The sequence below is a fragment of the Paroedura picta genome, chromosome 9 (genome assembly GCF_049243985.1).
Source record: "Paroedura picta isolate Pp20150507F chromosome 9, Ppicta_v3.0, whole genome shotgun sequence".
NCBI lineage: Eukaryota > Metazoa > Chordata > Lepidosauria > Squamata > Gekkonidae > Paroedura > Paroedura picta.
In genome coordinates, this window is record NC_135377.1 from 4,516,338 (window position 1) to 4,539,022 (window position 22,685).

General features: G+C 47.2%; 1 protein-coding gene across 4 annotated transcripts in view; it reads right to left on the reverse strand.

The window, feature by feature from the left end:
* The window catches only part of DENND3 (DENN domain containing 3), a 40,263-nt gene extending 17,925 nt beyond the window's left edge, over positions 1-22,338 (reverse strand). Inside the window, exons 1-10 of one of the 4 annotated variants that reach the window (XM_077351390.1) lie at positions 22,076-22,338; positions 21,159-21,357; positions 11,177-11,456; positions 10,031-10,146; positions 9,403-9,542; positions 8,331-8,442; positions 6,745-6,864; positions 4,524-4,742; positions 3,082-3,203; positions 2,278-2,433 (exon numbers count right to left, since the gene is read on the reverse strand). In XM_077351390.1, coding sequence (XP_077207505.1) covers positions 2,278-2,433; positions 3,082-3,203; positions 4,524-4,742; positions 6,745-6,864; positions 8,331-8,442; positions 9,403-9,542; positions 10,031-10,146; positions 11,177-11,456; positions 21,159-21,242 — 1,349 coding nt within the window. In that variant the 5' untranslated portion in view covers positions 21,243-21,357; positions 22,076-22,338. Of the gene's footprint in view, positions 1-2,277; positions 2,434-3,081; positions 3,204-4,523; positions 4,743-6,744; positions 6,865-8,330; positions 8,443-9,402; positions 9,543-10,030; positions 10,147-11,176; positions 11,457-21,158; positions 21,456-21,820; positions 22,034-22,075 lie in introns of those variants that run through there. The other 3 variants (XM_077351392.1, XM_077351389.1, XM_077351393.1) reach the window with 3 other exon arrangements.
* Between the last annotated feature and the right edge of the window lie 347 nt (positions 22,339-22,685).

A 22,685-nucleotide genomic window follows, 5' to 3' on the forward strand; every position in this document is an offset into this window, starting at 1 on the left:
GAAGGTTCATAGGTGAACATATAGAGGGTAGGAAGACCAAACCTGCATCCCCCTAACTGCTGATCAACCGTACCAAAGACAGCATCTACCACGCAATGGCGATGGAAACTAATGCCAAGGGAGATGTCATGGAAATACAAAAGGTGGGGATTTTACTCTGGGGACAGTTCACTTTGCCTTACCTAGAAGAGATATCAACAAGCTGTGATTATATAATAAGGCTCTGCTTCTTTCCAAATCATTCAGCATTTACCTACCCATCTTTTTTGAGCCTCCATGCACATTTGGAATTCTGACATGGCATGGTGGGCAGGGCAACAAAATGGCTGCTACGGGAGGCGGAGCCAGCCACAAAAATGACTGCCGCAGCTTAACTGTGGTAATGCAAAGTCGAATTTTGTGCTGCGGTGGCCGCTGTGACAAAGCAACACTTTAAAAAATCTGCAGAGTCAAGCGAATCTCCAATAGCCTATCAGAAGCCTTGTTGGGCAAAAGCCCTACCCAGCCCCGCCCACTTGGCAGTGGCCATTAAAAGCATAGGAGGGAACCATGGAGCCCTATATGCACCATGTTGGTGACCCTGCACTAGAGGAATGGGAGGGAGGACGACGGACAGACGTAGTGTTACCACTTTACAGGCAGAAAGAAAGACTGGGAGACTCATCCACAACAGAAATCCTACAAACCACTATTCTACCCATTAAGGCAAAGGACTGTCATGTTATGAAAAGACAGCTGCTGCAGATTACTGGCATTTTACAGTCTGATACTGTACGTGTGCTTCAAAGAGCCACTCCCTACTTGTCCCTAGCATTTGCTAGACTCCCAACAGATGTATTTAGACACAGCCGATCAATCCTGGCCTGAATTAGGTGGTCACTGACAGACCTACTGAGAATGGGCAGGAGCCTTTTCAAAAGCTGTCTTTTGCTTTTCCTCTTTTTTGCTATCCAGTCACAGGAGACTCATGGCAAGCCTTCCCAGGGCCTTCATGGCAAGAGATGTTCAGAGGTGGTTGGTCTGAGTACTGCAACCCTAGATTTCCTTAGCGGTCACCCATCTAACTAGTAACCGGGGCTGACCCTGCTTAGCTCCCAACATTTGACAAAATCAGGCTAACTTGAGTTATCCAGATCTGGGCTCATGGCTGCTGTGGGTTTTCCAAGCTGCACAGTCATAGTCTGGTAAACCCACAAAAGTCCAGAAAACCCACAACAGCCAGATGACTGCGGCCATGAATGCCTTCAAGAATTCGCTGTCAAACATTGTTTATTCTAGCCTTATATCTCTGCATGCAACAGGAGACACTATTGCTAACTCTTATAAGCACATATCCTGATTGGCAAGCAAGAAATACTTCACATATTTACTTCCCTTTGTTCCTGGATTCTGGCGCTGAAAGCAGAAGGAAAGAAAGACACTACTGGGGAGAAAAAAGAAGAGAAGAAAGAGAAGTTGCAAAGAAATGAAATCAAGTCAGCAGGCCGAATGCTGATTGGCTAAGGTTCATCATGTTATCCCATTGGTCGAATACTTATCACATATAGGATACATTCCTCACAGACCTTAAATGTTCATTAGCTGGTGATAAAACTTAAGTAAACCATATTCTGAAAATCAGATGAAGACTATAGGAAAGCTGTCCTTGGTGAGTGTTTTGAAAGCCTCCTTGGAAAGACTGGCAAAATTCTTATAGTATCTTTTTTCTAACGCCTAAATATCTCTGAGGACTTTATTAAATGTATGTATAGCTGGACTCTCCACGTTTTAATAAGTCCAGTGACAAGGACCCCCATAACTGATGCAACCACCTGGAAACTTTAACACCGACGTTCAGTACATCCCTGTTCATCTGTTAGATGCAGTTCATTTGTTATATGCTATTCATCAGTTATCAATGACTCTTATATTTCTTTGTTTTCAAATGGCTGCAAATGTTTCATGTATTTTCTTGTTCCCTTGGTTCCATGCGCAACGCCCTGAGATGTCACAGTGCAGGGTGCTATTTCAGCTGAATGAATGAATTAATAAATAAATAAAATTGACTCGATCTCTGTAACCCACCTTGAGTCCAAATGGAAAAGGCGGGCTATAAATAATGTAAACCAATGACTAATTGTGAACTGCGGGCAAAGCAAACCAGAGTCGATTTATTACTCATTGGTGCAATGAGTGTTAATATCACAACCCTACTGATTCATACCAAAACAAAGCAGGAGCTAAGAGCTACGTCCCTACAGGACCACACATCCTCCGAGCAATACTTTCACCGCCTACCTGAAAATATTGACAATCAGCTGCAGAGTGGTCTGCTGGATCTCGGAATTAAGCTTCTGCTGCCAGTTCCTCCTACGGAGCTGTACTTCGCCGAGGTCTGTGCAGGAACCCAAGCGGCAGTGCTCAAGATCATAATGCAGCTGAAGGCCTCCAACCCTGCCGGAGGAGCAAAAGGGAAAAGCTTAGTCCCTTTAACGTGACCTTGTTTTAGACCAGAGTTTCCCAACCAGGATTACAGGTAACCCCCGGGGTTATACCAGAGGCCCAGAGAGGTTACGCCAGCCTAGATTCCACCCGTAACGGCAGCCTGGGTTTCGGTCCCAGCTTTGGCCTTGGTGGTGGGTACAGGTGGAAGTGTCTGGATGATGCCATTTCTGGGGTGTGTGGAAGGGAGGCATGGCCAGATGACAGCATTTCCAGGTTATAATTAATTTTTGACATAGTTTTGAAATTTGTTAAACATTGATTACATGACATGCCCATATACAGTCATCTCAACTTGCCTCCCCCTCCCCAAATGGCCAGTGATGAGCCTGGAGAGAGTGAGAAGAGGAAGGCCCCCCCGGTGGGCATGTACACAGCTATGCTTCCCAACCATGTTATATTACTAGGGGCCAAGCTGGTTGCATTCAGGTATACAACGGGCACTAGATTTGAGGGGGGGGGGATGGAACAGAGAACAGATCATTCAAAGAAAAGGAAACCAGACTAAATTAAATGTCCAGGTGACATATACTGATGCAGCCACACAAAGATATGCTGAAACACCTTGAAGAATCTCATTTTGATGCACTTTGTTTTTACCTGGTTATAAATATTTCTGCAGCTTGCAGTGGGATATCTGGAATGTCAGCCTCATCTTCAGATGATTGGGACTGTGCAATTTCTCCATTATCAAGGTTAATGAGAATTAAGTCATCAGCTTCCTTGTTGAAATTTTAGAAACGGACAAGTTAGCAACTGAGAACTAAGATGATGATGCTAAGTTAGCGGCACAGGACTGTACCCAGATGCTTATCGCTAGAAGCCTGCTGGATTTCAAACACAGCCTTTAAGTGCTACCAACTCCAAATAGGTCCCGTGCCAACACTAACAGCGGAAACCACGTCAATCGTTATCATGCATATGGTGTGCCTGATGGGGAGACCCTGCCGGTCAAGTTCAGCACTGATTGTAAAGCAAGGAGATAAAAACTTTGTACAATGCAAAACATTCACAGATTTTTCTCAACGGATTAATATAGGTCAGTGGAAACAATGTTAGAAGCCCAAAATTGAACACTCACTCAAGACATTGTCTCCCTAGGAACAGGACCAGTAAGTGTCCTGCATGGTGGAGGGGGTTGGACTAGATGACCCATGAGGTCCCTTCCAACTCTATGATTCTATGATTCTAAGTCACAGTCCTCAGTTCTTTACACCCTAGTTCAACCGTCTAATCACTACACCACACTGGCTCTTAACAGTGCAAGACACTTGGTTGGCTAGAATTCTATCGAGCTGAAACATTAATCGTTCTCCTTGGGATATCATGATAAACTCTCATTAAAATTAAGTATTCACGTACTTCCTATGGTCATACAACTGAGGAATTTACAATGATTAACATTTGGATCACACACACCCGCAGGAAAGGAAAGGTGTTTGTAAGCCACTTTGGGATACCTTCAGGTAGTAAAAAGTGGGGTATAAAAGAAAACAGCACTTCTTCTGCCTTAGGTTGGTTTTTGTAGAAACGTATTTTCCATCCGGACCTGGGTAGCCCAAGCTAGCCTGATCTTTTCAGAGTCTGGAAACTAAACACCAGCTTGGTGTCGTGGTTAAGAGCAGCGGCCTCTAATCTGGAAAGCCACGTTTGATTCCCAGCTCCCCCACAGGCAGCCAACCTTGGGCTAGTCACAGTCCTACGAGAGCTGTTCTAACATAGCTGTTCCATCAGAGCTCTCTCAGCCACACTTCTCGCACAGGGTCTGTTGTGGGGAGAGGAAGGGAAGGCGATTTATAATCCGCTCTTGGACTCCTCTGGGTAGTGAACAGCAGGGTATAAAAACCAGCTCTGCTTCTCCTAAGCAGGGTCAATCCTGGCTAGTATTCAGAAGGAAGATCTCCAAGGAATGCCAGCATTGTGACATGGCCTGCAGGCTTTTCAGCTGTGACTCGGCAAAAAAACCCAACCCATATTTCCCCCTCAAAAGCTGCGCACATGGAAGTGCCCAGAAAATAAAGCAGAAACTGATCGTGACCGACCTTACTAACTTCTTCAAAGTGATCGAGGTGGCAGCCCATGAGGAAGGATGTCGGGGCCATGACAAAATCCAACATCTGACGAGACAGGATGGGTACGAAAGTGTGCTGCCACTGGACAGGGTGAAGGTACAGCATGAAGCATTCGGACACGAGCGTCAGCAACGACCAGTCGGAAGAGAAGAAAACTATTTTGCGCTCGGTTAAAATACACGTTATAATCTGGGGAAGAGGAGAGGAAAAACAGATCAGCAACAGTGGTGCAAGTTGAGGTGCAGAATACATAAAGCAGTATATAAGACTGGGCTTTTCAGGTGCTCTAAGCACTTCGTATACAATATCTCAGCTACCCATACAACAGCAGGCCGATGTTATCACCATATGGCAGCCTTTTTTAACCTTCTGACTGTGGAGGAGCCCCTGAAATAAATGTTCAGGCTTCGAGGACCTCCGGAAGTGATGTCAGCTGGCCACTCACCCCACCCCCCAGAAGTGCCATGTCACCGGAAGTGACATCACCATTCGTGCCCTTCGCCCTCCTTTCGCTCCCTCCCCTGCGGCCAATGCCTAACCATGGAGCCCTTTAGGTGGAGGCAGCAAGCTCCCTAGCTTGTGGCCAAGTCCGTTAAGGTAAGAGGGGAAAGGCCACAGATCCCCTCCATAGCTCCACGGACCCCTGGTTGGGAATCCCTGCAAAATCGAAATGGGAACGACTGCTTAGGGGGAGACTTCAGCCAGCAATAGTATAGTTGGTATAGAGATCACCAGTTCTTATGTCTCTAAAAAATTAAGTCACTCCTTTGGCGCTGGTCACCCATACTCAAGAGCAGGGGTAGTCAAACTGCGGCCCTCCAGATGTCCATGGACTACAATTCCCAGGAGCCCCTGCCAGCGAATGTTGGCAGGGGCTCCTGGGAATTGTAGTCCATGGACATCTGGAGGGGCGCAGTTTGACTACCCCTGCTCAAGAGCATCTTTCTTAGAGGAGTGAACAGACCCTTGTTCAGACCAATGGCACACCCCACCTAGAACATTTTCCAGAACAAAATTCACCAATCAAAATGTGAGTTACTTGAGGGTCCACCTAAATGTCATTTTTGAAGCAGGAACCCTCGCATAGTATATAGCTGGGATCCCCCGCCAGGGCCTTTTCGGTCCTGGCCCCTACCTGGTGGAATGAGCTCCTGGACAAGCTCCTCTGCTGGGCGCTTGGTTAAGGCCAGGTGGGAGCCCTGGTATTCAATCGGGTCCCTCCCCCCCCCCCAGCTCCTGTTGTGGTGCTAGACTGTGCCAGGAGCCTGATTCTACTTCCCAGCTGGTTATAGTCACCTATACTAAGGCCAATGCCCGGAACAGGGGTAAGATCTTTTTAGGACGTTTAGTATACCACCATTTTGTATTTGGATGCGTTGGAGTTGTTTGAATGGGATATTTTAAACTGATATTGTTGTATTTCTTTCTTGTATTTCTTGTTCTTGTGAGCCAGTTTGGTGTAGTGGTTAGGAGTGCGGATTTCTAATCTGGCATGCCGGGTTCGATTCTGCACTCCCCCACATGCAACCAGCTGGGTGACCTTGGGCTTGCCACGGCACTGATAAAACTGTTCTGACCGAGCAGTGATATCAGGGCTCTCTCAGCCTCACCTCCCTCACAGGGTGTCTGTTGTGGGGAGAGGAAGGGAAGACCATTGTAAGCCGCTTTGAGACTCCTTCGGGTAGAGAAAAGGGGCATATAAGAACCAGCTCTTCTTCTTCTTCTTCAGTAATCTCAGGGCTCTCTCAGCCTCTCCTCCCTCACAGGGTGTCTGTTGTGGGGAGAGGAATGGGAAGGTGACTGTAAGCCGCTTTGAGCCTCCTTCAGGTAGGGAAAAGCGGCATATAAGAACCAACTCTTCTGCTTCTTCTTCTTGTTTTGTGAACGACTGCAAGCCAGTTTCTGGGAGCAATGAATGAACGGATAGACGGACAAATGACTGTGGACACCTCTGGAATCCAGATAACACAGTGGTGGATGTAACCACAATATGGCTGCCACAAGAGCCGGAGTCAGCCACAGATGAAGCCCAAGTGCAGGGGAGAAGAAGGTTAATTTAAGAAACACATTGGGGAGAGAGAATAAAATCAACCACTGGAGTAGCAGCTGTCACTTAAACAATGTTTTAAAATCTGCACAACCAATCAGTTCTCAGGGGCCACTAGCTTCAAACAAAACAGCCATACTGTACCTGTAGCACCTGCTCCGGTTTGAAGCACAAGAAAGGAAGATGAAGATCCAGATCGATAAGAGGACTGTCAGGGTCTTCCTGAGATGGAAAAATTACTTGGAGTGGCTTCATATTAAATACCTAGAGGAAGAACAGGTAACGGAGTTCATCTAGCTAGCCCTGCATTGCAGAGGTCCTTCTCCACAAGCCCTTGCAGGAAACTTTAACCTTTAAAGATAGGTAAATACAAGCCCAATTCTCAAAAACAAATAAACAAAAAGTTTATGCACAAAATAGATCTATATTTATTTCAGCTAAAACATCCTGTATACCTGTACAAACTTTATCTCTTTTTTGTGTGTGTGTGTTTTAATTTCTTTGGCTTTAAAGCAGGGGTAGTCAACCTGTGGTCCTCCAGATGTCCATGGCAGGGGCTCATGGGAATTGTAGTCCATGGACATCTGGAGGACCACAGGTTGACGACCTCTGCTTCAAAGGATGAGAGACCAAAACTGAAAGTAAGCATTTGCTTCGAATGGAATTTTTAAAAAGTCATGGAAAATCTATCCCGACAGATATGGATTTTGAGCAAGATGACTAATTCATGCTCAGGGAAAAAAGAAAAAGGAACCAGTTCACTGAGCAGACGGATTGTGAAGCAAGGCCAGAATTACACAACAGAAAAACGGAATCTCTCCTGTTTAGCTCGTTTTTATAAAAGACCTCATTGGCCAGTTTCTGCACAAACTCAGCAGTATAATGCAGACATGCAATTTGCATCAATTGTGCCATTCAGTGACATGTTTCCCTTCAGACCAGGGCTCCAAAGAGACACCACAGAACTGTAACGCATTCCAAGGATTGACAAATACTAGACTATCCCCTGGAAACTGTCAAGCTCAGACACCAGCTGAGCAGTGATCAACTAGATCTTAGAGACCAACCAGATCTTAGAGAGTTCCCTGACACGGAGAGAGACTGCTCTGAAAACAAAAAACTTCACAACCCATGCTTTTATATGAAACTAAGGGCAAAGCCTGTTGCATTCAGGAATACAGTGGGTGCTAGAAGGGGGGGGGGAGGCGGTGGAAGACGCAGGACTCCTGCCCTGATACGCAGCTCCACCCTAAGGTAAGGAGGAGCATGACAGAAGATGATGAGAAGAAGAGCTAGGGGTTTAACGTTCCCCATTTTGCTACCCAAAGTAGTCAAAGAGGCTTACTATCGCCTACCCTTCCTCTCTGCACCCTATGAGCTAGGTGGGGCTGAGAGAATTCTGACTAGCCCAAAGTTACCCAGCTGGCTGCACATGGAGGAGTGGGGAATCGAACCCGATTATCCAGATTAGCGGCCGCCGCTCTTAACCACGACACCAAGCAGGCTCTCTGGAGAGCCAGAACAGGCCCTGGGCTGAGAAAGGGGGCCCAGCAGGAAAGCAGGTGGGCGAGACCAATGCAACAAGAGCGAGAAGGCCTAAAGGGGAATAGAAAAGGACCCGTTCCTATCTTGTTTTAACAATGAGGCATGAACAGTGGGGTTCAGCTTTAGGAAATCTCATAGGCAAAAACAACTTCAGGGTCATGGAATGCAGCTGGCAGAATCATTACCAAGTGGAGAGGTCCTGGGGGAGGACTGGGTATTAAAGACAGCTTAGCGGCAAATTCTTTTATATAATCATCCACATCTAGATCTTTGTAAGGCTTCAACTGCACCAGCAAACTGAAATGGAGAAAAGATAGCAAATAGTGAGACACAAAACAGGAGAAAGGTCACTTTTCCAAGGGAATTGCCATTCCATTCCAGCATTTTCCACCTTATTCATGATCCTAACCAGGGGCCCCCAGGTGGTGCTGTGGCCACTGTGGTGCCCTCTGACACCTGTTCTGGAGCCCACCAAGTGGCTTTAGAAAATGGGTGGGGCCAGGTGAGGTTTTCCCCCAACAAGGCTTCTGATTGTTGGTGCAGATTTCTTAAAAGGCTGTTTCAGCAGCACCAGGACCTTCACTATTTGACTTGGATGCACGTCCACGGCCGTTCTCTGGCTGGCTCCGCCTGCCCCCTCCCCCCCAGCCATTTTGTGATTGGGCCCACCATGCTGGGTCAGAACTCCAAAGGTGCTTGCAGGTTCAAAAGGTTTAGGGACATTTCATCCCACCTCTGCACAAACATAACTCACAAACAAAAGAAATCAAACCGATTCTGTGAAATCAGGCCGATTCTGCGAGAGTAGGCAGAAGGAACTGGGTCGGAGCTTGGCTCTTGTGGCCCTTTCTTGCATGCCCAGGCAAATGCCAATCGCCACTTTGGGGTCAGGAGGCAAATTTCTTCCAGGCCAGACTGGACAGGGATTCTCCTATCTGGGCATGGAACTGCAGCCACTGTGGGTGGGCAGGTAGAGGTGAATTTCCTGCATTCTGTGAGGGGTTGGTGACCATGGAGGTCCCTTCCAACTCTATCATTCTATGATATACAAGCCATGCACTTCATGTGCCACCTGGGACAAGCATATAATACTCTTTGCAAGTTTCTCCTGCCATTCCTATTTAACCGTTGTTTGCTAGTGTATCTGAATCAGCAAACTGTAGTTGAGGCTCTCCCTTCAAATTGCAAATCAGAATGAAAGAACAGCTGTGAGTACACAAAGCAGCCAGATGAGTGACATAAATTAACACTCCTTACCAAGACAGACAGTCTTTCAGGGCATTGAAGTAGGGATACCTGGATATGACACAAATAGCACATGGTACGAAATATGCAGCAGCTTTAGAACTCTGTAGTGTTTCCCAGTGGACCTGCCCATTGGAGGAGTCGTGTCCATCCTGAAAGGAAACAGCATGTTACTGGGGGTGAAAAGCCCAGAGCTACAAACTGGAATTTTCAGTTTTGGGAAGACCAGAAATTAAAAGCATTCTGCCCACGGCCAGAATCAGATACGATAAACTATACACATCAGGCACCGACATACATTAACTTTAACAAATATTTAGCAAACTTAATTCCCAGATTCTGCTTTTAAAATCCAACTTTGCAGGACAATATTCACATGCTGAGAACACAATAGTCTGAGCTGACAAAATACAAACACCACTTCATGCAGTTAAGGTCTACATTATGAATTGCCTTTGTTAACAGTGTCAAGAATCACACTCTGTTTCAGAGAAGAAATGCTTGAAGCCAGAAGAGCCTACCAAAAAACAGAGATGCTTGAATGGTTTTTTGACAACAGTCACCATTCGCTAAGAACTGATTAAACATTTGGAATAGCTTCATGTGGAATGTAACCCCCCAAAAACCGTAGGCACCATACCTGAACGGGCTGGTAATATTGTGCAACGACACCATATGTTCTGTTACCACAAACATCCGTGAAAACTAGGAAATGGATATGGTCATCCTTTGATTCCCTTGTTACATAAAATCCTCCTGCAGAAGAAGCCAATTTCAAAGGAAAACAGCATTGCTTACAGTAGGAACACTCCGTTCCCCCATTAACCAAGGATGCAGGTTACAACCTCTCACCTTCAAAAAGGTTGAGACAGAGAAATGAGAGTCAGGAATGAAAATAACTTGGCTGAATCATTGGTGGCTTCACACACCACCTACTCTTTGACCGTCATGCACACAACTGCCCTCAGGTGTCCCATGATGACCCCAGCATCTCATCATCCGTGTACACTCTGAAGGAGTCGGATCACCCCCACCACCACCACCCCGTTGCACTGAAATAGAAATTCAGGTTTATCTGCTGAAATTAGCAGAATGATTTTCCCACAATTTCCATATATTGCTACAGTTCTTTTCCAAAGTAAATGATTAATAAAGGGCTAGGGATTCCCCCCCCCCTTGGCAACAGGTGACACTAGTTTTTTTCCACAGCGTATTTTTAAATCACCTCTTTCCCACTGCGCTTTCCACACTGTGTGGCTCCGCCTCTTGTGTCAGCCATTTTGGGGTTATGCCCATCAGCCTGTGTCAGAAGAAACAGGCTCAAAAACACTGGGGACCCTCATGCTATGAAACAACATCTTAAACCGGGCCACATCTGTGGAATGGGTAGGAAATCATTGTAAGAATATGAATGTAGACTTCTGGGGCAGCACACACATTAAATCCAGTCTCCAGCACAGGTGCATCCCAGGGTCCAGGAAGTACAACACTTCACCTGTAAGTCATCCTAACACTTATCTATTAAACACAGGGTGCTGCTTTATACTGAATATAAGACCCTTTATCCGCCAAAGTCATTGTGGTCTATTCAGACTGCTCTTCAGGGACTCTGGCAGAAGCCTTTCAGATGACCTATTGATAGATCGTTTCAGCTGGAGAAGCCAGGGATTGAACCAAGGACCTTCTGCATGCAAAGCAGATGCCCTCCCATTGAGCCACAGCCCCCCCCCCCCCGTTCATCCAGCCAACTTCAAAATGATAGGCAAAGGAAAAGGCCGCATGATACCTGGAAAGCAGAGCTGCGGTAATCCATTGAGATCAACGTCTTTAGGAACGCTAATGTCCTCGGTTTCCGGCGCTTTCTGAGCTCCATTGAGAGTCCTTGCACTTTCGATCTTCGGTTTCTCTTTTTTCTTCCGAAAGGAACGGCGTTTTGTTTTATTGAACGCGTGGCTGTTGATAGTCGTTGCCTGGAATTCCTGCTTGCTGATGAACGGAGGCACAAAAACGGAAAGGACTTCTGGCTCAAAGGGAAGATAGTTCTTCACGTCACTCTTCGGAGCAGCCTGCGCAACAAATAAGAAAATTAAAATCTTCCCCTTAACTACATTTTCCTCAAGTTCCCTTATTGGAATCTCGCTTTTCTATTTAGTGACCTTGCCTTTTGTTTTAAGTCTCCCGCTGATGCTAAATCGTTTTCACTTCCCAAAGCACGGCTGAGGAAAGATTATTTTATCGCTCACGGGGTGCTGTCTTTGTTTGATATCTGGGAAGGCTCAAGCAGAGAAATCTGGACTGGAATTCTCTGCAAATTTGCCTTGCAGTAAGTCAACACAGACTGGGTCAATTACACGAATAGACCAATCCTAAACCTTGAACTATCTGTGGACTCAAGATTAGGACTCCAAGTATATTTAAGAATGTAAGGAAGTAAGTGAAGCCATGTCAGGTCAATCACCCATCCAGTCCCACACTCTTTGTCGCACAATGGCCCAAACCCAGGTGCTGCCAGGAGGTCCACCAGACGGGCCAGAACTCCAGGAGCCCTCCCATGTTGGCCCCCAGACACCAATAATACAGAGCATCACTGCCCCAAACAAGAAGCCATGTTGGATCAGGCCAATGGCCCCTCCAGTTCAACACTCTGTGTCACACAGTGGCCAAAACCCAGGTGCCATGAGGAGGTCCACCAGAGGGATCAGAAGATAAGAGAAGCCATGTTGGATCAGGACAATGGCCCCTCCAGTTCAACACTCTGTGTCACACAGTGGCCAAAACCCAAGTACTGTCAGGCAATCCACCAATGGGGCCAGAACTCAAGGAGCCCTCCCACGGTTGCCTCCCAAATAATCACTGTGACTAGGCAACTGTCCACCTTCTATCTTGGCATTTCTTGCCCCGATGCATGCCTCTTAGCTCTAATCAAGTAGATTGTCTATTGTTGAGTTCCTCTGCACCCTAACTCCAACTGGCCCTTCTTCGAAACACCCTCCCACCTTCTGATCGGGATGTAAGGGCTCATGGACCTCCATTCTACCTGTATCTGATGAAGAGAGTTTTGGCTCACAAAAGCTTGTTCTCTGGGGAAATTCTGCTGGTTATTAAGGTGCTACTGGATTCTAATGCTGTTCTAAGCACCGATATAATTTTAGAGGTTTAATTAAAACAGAAAAGTGAGGACACTATAGACCCAGCTATCTTAACAGGGGTTTCGTGAAACCCTAGGGTTTCTTGACAGCCCTAAAAGGGTTTCACCAATTGGGTGGGAGTTAATTTTTTTTTAATTGGGTGTCATGACCACATGGTTATGGTGACCACCTTGCCCACCCTTTCCCAAAATGGCCAATGATGGGCCTGGAGGGGGTAGAAAGGGTAGGGGCCCCGGTCATAAAAATCCTTGCTGGCCATGTTGGAGTTCAAAGAGGTAAGTACTATCATTTAACAACTTCATGGGGGGGGGTGACAGAAGAAGCAGAGGCCTGCCCCAGCCCTGTTCCCGGCTCAACAGAGTAGGCCACCGGGCCAATAGGCCGTTGGGCCATTTCTGGTGCTGGGGGTGGGGTGGGGCAATGTGATGTGATGTCATATCCAGTGATATCACTGCTGACATGTGATTTCCTGGGGCATAGACAGGAAGAGTAGCTTACTAGCATCACTTCTGGGGTTTCTCAAAGCCTGGAGAATGATTCAGGGGGTTCTCAATGGTGAAAAGGTTGAGAAAGGACACTGACCTGACCTGGATGGCCCAGGCTAGCCAGATCTCTTCACATCTTGAAAGCTAAGCAGGATCAGCCCTGGCTACTCCTTGGATGGGAGACCACCAAGGTAATCTAAGTTTGCAACACGGACTCAGGCAGTGGCAAGCCCCCTTTGAATATCTCTTGCCTTGAAATCCCTACAGCACGGGTAGTCAAACTGTGGCTCTCCAGATGTCCATAGACTACAATTCCCATGAGCCCCTGCCAGCATTCGCTGGCAGGGGCTCATGGGAATTGTAGTCCATGGACATCTGGAGAGCCACAGTTTGACCACCCCTGGTCCAAGATCTTGATATTTTACTTAGCATGGGATAGGGATTTGTTTTGCAGAGGGAAGCCAGCAAACTACAATTCCCATTAACAGGGGCTCAAGGGAATTGTAGTCCATGGACATCTGGAGAGCCACAGTTTGACTACCCCTGCCCTACAGAATCGCCATAAGCCAGCAGCGATTTGACAGTACATTTCATCATTATATAAATACTTGGAAAATACATGTTTGCATTTCTGAACATGCATGGAATGGAAGGGGGGGGACCAATGCATGCATGGAAATTGCGGTCAGTAACTGGTGGGGTAATGACAGCAGGAAAGTTTGGATCTTCTGGCACAGAATGGTAAGGCAGCAGACATGCAGTCTGAAAGCTCTGCCCATGGGGGTGGGAGTTCGATCCCAGCAGCCGGCTCAAGGTTGACTCAGCCTTCCATCCTTGCGAGGTCGGTAAAATGAGTACCCAGCTTGCTGGGGGGTAAATGGTAATGACTGGGGAAGGCACTGGCAAACCACCCCGTATTGAGTCTGCCATGAAAACGCTGGAGGGCGTTACCCCAAGGGTCAGACATGACCCGGTGCTGGCACAGGGGATACCTTTACCTTTAGGAAAAAATAAGACCACTATTAGAGTACTTTGGTCTGACAGAGATATAAGTATGAAAGACTGCAAAGCAGGAGAGAGGACCGTTGCAGATGGAACCAGAGACCAAAGGTGGAAAACAGAACTGCAGCAGACTGGACAAGGAAACGGCACTTGGGAAGGAATGAGTACTGCCAAGGGAAGAGGCAGGGTCCGTCTCATCTGTTCCATGCACTCAGTTTAAAAAGAAAGAGATTCTTCCATGTGCAGCTTTAGAGCCGAATAGCTAGAACACATAGATGCACGCCTGCTCTCTCAGCCAGTCCTCCTTGCCTGGCCGTAAGTGAACTCACTCTGCCTCATTATTATGTTGTCCCAGTCCTGCTCTTTATGAGGCTGCCAGACAGACAAAAGGTTCCAACTGGCAGCTCCGGATAAAGGCTAGCCAACCCAGTCACGCTTTTAAGTCACAAACGGAACAGCGAGGAATAGCTTTAACGGACAGCTTGAAGCCATCTAACAGACTAATAAAATGCCAGGGGTGAGGTTTATGGACACATTGCAAAGTTTACAAAAAGCAGCTTTTAGTCTCAGACACATTTGGTGGGGACTGCCACAAGCGTCATCTTCTTCAAAACTTTTTTTAATCCCGGACAACTGGCACATCATGCCCTCACCCCAGGCTCCACAGAGGACAGGCTGGATAAAAACAAAACTGACGTAGGGAGATTTTCTGCTACACCATTTGTGCAACGGCCGAATGCTTTCATGGCCAGAGTCAATTGGTTGTTGTGGGTTTGTGCGGCCCAGAAACCAATGATGAAAAAAACCTAGCTGCACATTTATAGGTGTCTTTTGCACAGAGCTTTCCCCCTACCTTTACTTCCCAACTGCTGTGATTTTTGAAATTTAAAAAATAATATTCTTTTTCCTTTAGACATGATGTGGTTCCTGGGCCTATTCCCTTTACATTCGAGCCAAAGCAACACTCCACGTAACTCGGGCTCGAAGAGGAAGAAAGAGTACAACCAAGCAACATTTGTCCTCCGTCCAATCTGGAGTGGAAGCAGTGCTAGGTTATGCCTTCAAAATGACAGAGAACCCTTCAGGCCAGGGGTAGTCAAACTGCGGCCCTCCAGATGTCCATGAACTACAATTCCCAGAAGCCCCTGCCAGCATTCGCTGGCAGGGGCTTCTGGGAATTGTAGTTCATGGACATCTGGAGGGCCACAGTTTGACTACCCCTGCTTCAGGCCCTTTCGGGGGTGTGGGATTAACCGCTGAGCCACTGCTTAACTGCTAAAAGAGAAGGCTGAAGGGGAAACTGCAGGACCATCAGGGGAGCAGGTGGCAAAATTCTCTTGTCGCACTGCTGCATCAACACACCAAAAGGGAAGACGCTATCAACAGCAGCATAGTGTGAGGCCTGCAGCGGTCAAACAACCCCAAAGGGTGACTTTCCTTGCCCGTGTGCAGAATGCACCACAGATGTGTTCTAAATGTGCATTTTAGGAAAGACCTTCTGCGGCCATAGCAGAAAGCATCCTCTCAATATTCTGCCATGGTAAAAAGACAAACAAGCCTATTAAGCTTTGGGAATTCATGGGAAATGGATGAAACTGGCATAAGTTCATAAAGCCGATATAAAATCTACAATATTTGCATATCTTTGCAGACCTTAAGCACTGGGCCTGTAAGATGGAGCTATTCCACCAGGCTAGAGGTCAGGGCCTAAAATAACAACCCTAAATCAGGGCTGGCCTCACTGCTGAGGGATGGAAGATCTGCTCCTGATGCTAACCTCCACTGCCTGGGCTATTCAGTGGAGGCATTCATGTAATGTTAGATGAATAATGCTTTTAACCTATTGTTAGGGCTGATCCTGCGTTGAGCAGGGGGTTGGACTAGATGGCCTGTATGGCCCCTTCCAACTCTGATTCTACAATTCTATCTATGACATCGGTATGAATGTTGTGACCCACCCTGAACAACACTGGAAGGGCGGGCTAAAAATGAAATGTTATCATTCTAATAAATCATCATCTAAAATACTGCATGTTGTTCGGTGCGACCAGTCTTAAAACTGATCATGAAAAGCTGAATCTCTTCCCACCTATTCCTGCTCTATAGGTACACTGTGTGATATAGTGTATATCAGGGGTAGTCAAACTGCGGCCCTCCAGATGTCCATGGACCACAATTCCCAGGAGCCCCTGCCAGCATTCGCTGGCAGGGGCTTCTGGGAACTGTGGTCCATGGACATCTGGAGGGCCGCAGTTTGACTACCCCTGGTGTATATAAAGCACCATATAAATCCATGTTCGGAATCTTTCTGGCTCTGAGAACATTGCTTCAGTTCCCTTCCAGCAAATCACATGCTTCTATACCGTTTCTATACGCAATGTGCAGCAACTCTACATATTGTGAAACTAAAATAACATTAAGTCCTACACACAGATTTACTCATCTGGGATGAGTGTAAGTGGGAAGTGTTTTAGCAATAATCTATTCCATTTATGAGTAAGAGAGGAGGAAGTTATTCCAGTTGCTTAGCTATTAACACCGGAGAATGCGGAGGATTATTTGGTCACTGTGAAATTCATTATTTCTTTTTTAAGAAACTGAAAGCAGAAAGAGGACAGAAAGAGCTAACCCCTTTTTATTCTCAAGGAATAGTTCATGGAATTGCCAGACATGTGACTCCAATCTTGCTTTTACATTTTTCATTTACATATGAAACGCAAAACAAGCATATAAATCAAAAGTCCACAGAGGTAATGAACACGGATCAGAGTTTTTTCTAACTAGTGAAATCCGACAGCAAAAACCTTTCTAGAACAAGAAGAAGAAGAAGAAGAAGAAGAAGAAGAAGAAGAAGAAGAAGAAGAAGAAGAAGAAGAAGAAGAAGAGTTGGTTCTTATATGCCGCTTTTCCCTACCCAAAGGAGGCTCAAAGCGGCTTACAGTCGTCTTCCCTTTCTTCTCCCCACAACAGACACCCTGTGAGGTGGGTGAGGCTGAGAGAGCCCTGATATCACTGCTCGGTCAGAACAGTTTTATCAGTGCCGTGGCGAGCCCAAGGTCACCCAGCTGGCTGCATGTGGGGGAGCGCAGAATCGAACCCGGCATGCCAGATTAGAAGTCCGCTCTCCTAACCAGTACACCAAGGTGGTTCTAGCTTCATGTAGGATAAAAGTGTCTATTTAGAGACCCTTTTTTTCAGCCAATTTTCAGCAGGCCAGCCATTATGTAATAAACCCAACACTATGTTTGAAACTGGGAAATATTTCCTGGGCAAAAGGACTAAAATACACCAGAAACAAAACTTAAATAGCCCTGAAATGATGTAACAGAACATCACTAGGGTTCTTGTGATGGACCAACTAAATCAAAATACAAAGTTTTGAAGATGGATTCAAATGGGTAGCTGTGTTGGACTCATGGAAGAGAGCATGCACAAGAAAATTTATATCTTAAATAAAACTTCCTTGGTCTTAAAGGTGCCACTGGAGTTTGCTGGATTTATTCCCCTGCTTTCCACTTGGTGTACAGCCTCTTACCAGAAGCCTGTCCAACGAAAGAGAAGATGCTGCACATTCTGAAAGGAGTTTGAATTAGTGCACTGTCTCCTCAGTCATGGCAGTTCACCTTTCAACTGAATGATATTCCTTTTGCTAACAAAAATGCAAACTAATCTAATTATCTCTTCTGTTCAGATGCAACTGGCAGTCACTGGTACAATCATAAGTACACACCAGAATGCCTATTAAATTGTCTGTCCAAAGTCCTTCTGAGTTTATACAGGAGCACCTGCCCTTCTATTGCACATGCCAGCTGTCCTTTCATACCAGGGCTCCTCCAACCTCCCCAGACGACAACTGGTTGCTTCCTGGTACCAGAAAGCATCATTTTCCTGGACCAAAAAGGCCAGTAAAATGAAATAATCTCTCTGCTTCAGAGTTCTAAGACACAGGTAAATTCATATTTATGCCACCCCTCTTGGAGTAGCTGTCTCATAATATCTCACAAAGCCTTTTTTTACAGTTCTGTAGAGGAGATCAGCCCTGACTGCTCCTTAGAAGGCCAGATCCTGAAGATGAAACTCAAATACTTTGGCCACCTCATGAGAAGGAACTTTTTTTTTTTCATAGAACACAGCGGCTAAGATGGCAGCATCCTCCTTGAAAAGCTCTCAGATAAGCTAGTCTCATGAAAAGGAAGGACTCCCTGGAGAAGAGCCTAATGCTGGGAGCGATCGAGGGCAAAAGAAGAAGGGGACGACAGAGAATGAAGTGGCTGGATGTATCACTGAAGCAGTCGGTGCAAACTTAAATGGACTCCGGGGAATGGTAGAGGACAGGAAGGCCTGGAGGATCATTGTCCAGGGGGTCGCGATGGGTCAGACTTCGCACCAAACAACAACAAGGACCAAGTTTGAGTCCAATGGGACCTTTGAGACCAACCGAGTTTTGTTCTGAGTATAAGCTACAGAGGCAACTACAGATAATGCACAAGCAGCAGCGGCAGCAACAACAGAGTCTGCAAAGGAAAGCTCTCCACAAGCCCCTGGAGTAGCTGCCAAGCCTCAAACCCAGGCCTGCAGCCCACCAGGATCCCCTCCCAATCCACAGAAGGAGCATCAGTAGAAGGCCCAGACCAGGGGGATTCAAACTGCGGCCCTCCAGATGACCATGGACTACAATTCCCAGGAGCCCCTGCCAGCATTTGCTGGCAGGGGCTCCTGGGAATTGTAGTCCATGGACATCTGGAGGGCCGCAGTTTGACTACCCCTGGCCCAGTCCGACGTGGCACAGAGGAGGCAAAGTGCTAAACTGGCTGCACGCCACCCCACTGTAGAACTACAGCAGTGCGCCATGGGTGGCATTTCCTTGCAGGATCCTGGCCAGATGACAGCACAGCCTTAGGAACTCCGGCACCTTTGGGCAGGGATGCAGGGGCCAACAACTTCCTGCCCTATTTAGGCTGAGGCTTGGGAACACAGCCTTGCTGGATCAACCAGTTCGTAAGGAGACAATCTTGGGGTGCTAGGTAACGGAGGCAGACCCTAACAAGTGATTGTCGGCCAGGTAAGCAGAAGACCAGCAGACCATGAAGCCTGAGGCCAGAACTGACATCAGCAGAAAACTGGTCTGCAAAGCGATAAACTTCACGCGTAACCCATTACTATAAAATAGGGCTATTGTAGTCCCAGAGCCTCATTCAGTGCGCTGGTGTTCCCAAAATGGCTTTGTACCCACCTCAACACACAGGACAGAGATTATGGAGCCCTCTGGGCTAGGAGGCCTACGGGCCAGTAGAGCAAAGGGGGCGACAGGATGACTCACTCTGTTTATTTAGCAAGGTTGTTGAAGTCATCTGGTCATGTGCCAGTACACGGCCCTCCTAAAACCCACTCTCCAGTGTTGTGTAAAGCTGACCACTTGTCAGCATCACAGCCAAAGGGAACAGATGAACGGTGGCAGAATGTCAGGGGATAAAAAGGCATATCTGGGTAGCTGCTTTCTGGAACACAAGATTTCTGGGAGACAAGGAACACAGACTTCTGACTTCTAGAGGTTCTTCAGGGTTTTCAGGTCCAGGTTTTTCTTCTACTGCTTGGTCCTTTAACTGGAGATGGCCAGGAACTGGAACCTGGGACCTTCTGTATGCGAGACCGGGGTCTGAGGAAGTATGCATGCGCATGAAGGCTTATATTTATATTAAACTTTGTTGGCCTTAAAGGAGCTATTGGACTCAAACTTTATTCTAGAGGTCCTGCCAGTGAGACATGACCCCTCAAAGATCAACACAGCAACTGCTATTTTTTTAATATGGTAAAACAACAATAATCATTGTCCCCCAACACAAAGTAGTCATGACTACATGTAAGAACTGAACAGCTACAAAGGCTGCGAGCTCAGAAGAATGGGCTTAATCCTTCCATCATGCCAAAACGGCCCCTATTAATATTATTATTAATAATAATAATATTGATGATGATGTTCTGAGGCAGACAGATGAGAACAACTTACTGGGCAAAAGGAAAATGCTAAAATTAAAAGTTTCCAGAGATTTGGTGAATAAGAAAGACTACTGCACATTAGAGAGGTGTCACAAATTGGTTACCCGTTTCACAACTTTTCACCCGGCTGTTTTGTTTTGTTTTGTTTTGCAAAGAGTTTTGTGCAAGAACAATTTGCTCACTTTACAAAAGACAGGGCACTTCAACAACACTTAGAACCCTGCGACGTTTCCTGGTTTTCAAGTCTGAGCTCCCTACACAGAACAAGAGGAGGAAGTTAACAAACTAGGGAGTTGGGTACGATCATTCCAAGAACCTTTAATTCATTACGCATTTAGAAGCCAGTAGAAAGCAAGTTTTTCCTTTCCGCCTCAGGCTAGACATACCGGTTTTAGCAACCTGGCGAGTCAGAGAGCAGGAAAACGTGGCTGCCTTTTCTTTAAACAGAATCTGGTCAGGAAAGGGGAAAGTGGCAAAATGTATTCTGTTCTGCTTCTCTCTCCCCCACCAACCGCTGCAACCAAAACTGGAGCCGCTATCACGGCAGAGTCTCCACGAAGAGCATTTATTGTGACATAAGCCTTTGCAAGGCAAAGCCCAACACCAAACGCCCTTGCGTCCTGGCACCTGAAACTTGAGCCACAACAATAAATCCATCAATCATTAAGATCCCAGGAGACTCTGCAGTGACTCTGACTGTGAGATGGCTAGCCCTGCAGTATACCAAAAACTCTGTGCATGTCAGTCATGCCAAAAACTCCTATCCCTGCTTATGTAGTGGAAAGGGCCATTAAGTTAAAGCCAATTTACGGCAACCCCTTACAGAATTTTCAAGTCCAGTCTCATCCAGAGGTAGTTTCCCACTGCCTGGTTCTGGGTTCTTCCTTGGGGTCGCTAGTCATTCATTTACACTCAGCAGCAACCTGGAGCTGTGCAGGGTCTTTTGCATTGTCCATTTTAGATCAGAGCAGTTCTATTCTGCTCAGGATGGGAACCTTGGTAATCTACCAACCAAATATTAGCCAGGACTGACCCTGCCTAGCTTCCGTGATCTGATGAGATTGGGCAAGCCCCAGCCATCACCAGGCAAAACCCTAGAGCGCCACTGTCCCCCCCTCCCCCCTTTGTTTATTACCTGGCAGACTTCTTTCACTTTGTCCCGGGAGGCTCCAACCAGCACACAGATTTCCAGAACGGCGGAAGGCAGGACATTCTCCATGGCAGGGGCACAGAAGGAGCAGGAAGCAGAGGGCACAGGGGGGACCCCGATGCTCTGCCCCCCCAGGTCCAAACACCCACCCAGGGGGAGCAGAGTTCAGCTCCAGCCGTGGTACCTAACAGGAATGGAAGAGAAGGGAGGTGAGCCAGCCGCCTTCGGACCTCCCCTGGAAGGGAGGAAAGCAAGGAGTGTGCCCACTGGCCACATCCCAGAAGGGAGGAGCTGCCAAGGCTGCAACGCTGGGCACACAAACACACACACACACACACACACCCCGGGCAAAGAGGAAGACAGGAGTTTCTCGACTCATGCTGGGGGAGGGAGAGTAAAGCAAGGGGAGGGGAGGGGAAAAGAGGCATTTTGGAACGCTAATATTTTTAATCGTAATAAAGTACGAGATCCATTCTTATGTATTAAACATCATCATTAAATACTATTATTATGATTAAAGGAGTAGCCTCAGGGCTCATAAAGTATTATTAAAGTATGAGCCTCAGGGGAGGGTGATATATAAATAAATAAAATAAAAAGAATATATAAATAAAATTAATACTCTAATAAAGGGGAGGGAAACCCACCAATGGCAGTTCTGCCTTCAGCACCCCAAATAGGGGGGGGGAGGAATCTGGTCCTACATTCTTCCCCTCTCCCAAATTAAGGAATAATAAAAAACTGGGGGGGAGGGGAGTGCGGTTTCCTTTCACCTTTCCTCACCCCCATTTATCTTATAGTCTTTCCTCAGGCTCAGCCCCCCCCCACAAAAAAAGTGGGGGGAGGACGTGAAGGAAAGAAAGCCCCCCCCTTCCCCAATGCAAAACACAGTCTCTCCTCACCCCTTCCACATGAAGGGAAGGGGCTCCCTCAGGCTTGCTTCACCTCGGCCTCCCCCCCACCCCATTAAGCCCCCTGAAGAGGGGGGGGGCAAAGGGCCCTGCTTGTCCTCCCCATGCAAGGGGGATTTCCCCCCAAAAAAGTGCAGGGGGGGAGATGTCTCCCCTATGCAGAAGGGGACCCCCCAAAATAACAAAAGGGAATGGGGGAAGCCCCGCCCCAGAGGAGTGGGGTGTGGGGAGCGACCAAGTCTCCTCCCGCCTCGCAACCACCCCCGCGAGACTGGCGGTTTCCAGGGCCGGGAGAAGCGCGCGTGTCAGTCACTAGCCACAGCGCCCCTGATTGGGTGCTGCTCTTCCGCTGCCCCGCCTTCGCAGGGGGCTCTGCCAATAGGAGCGGCGAGGGCGGCAGAGTGGGTGGGATGGGGTGTGAGGGCGGGACTATCCGGGGGGGGGGGTGCTGCCTGCGAGGGGGGATCTGCTGGGGCGCTGCGTGATTTAGAATCATAGAATCATAGAATCATAGACTTGGAAGGGGCCACACTGGCCATCTAGTCCAACCCCCTGCTCAACGCAGGATCAGCCCTAAGCATCCTAAAGCATCCAAGAAAAG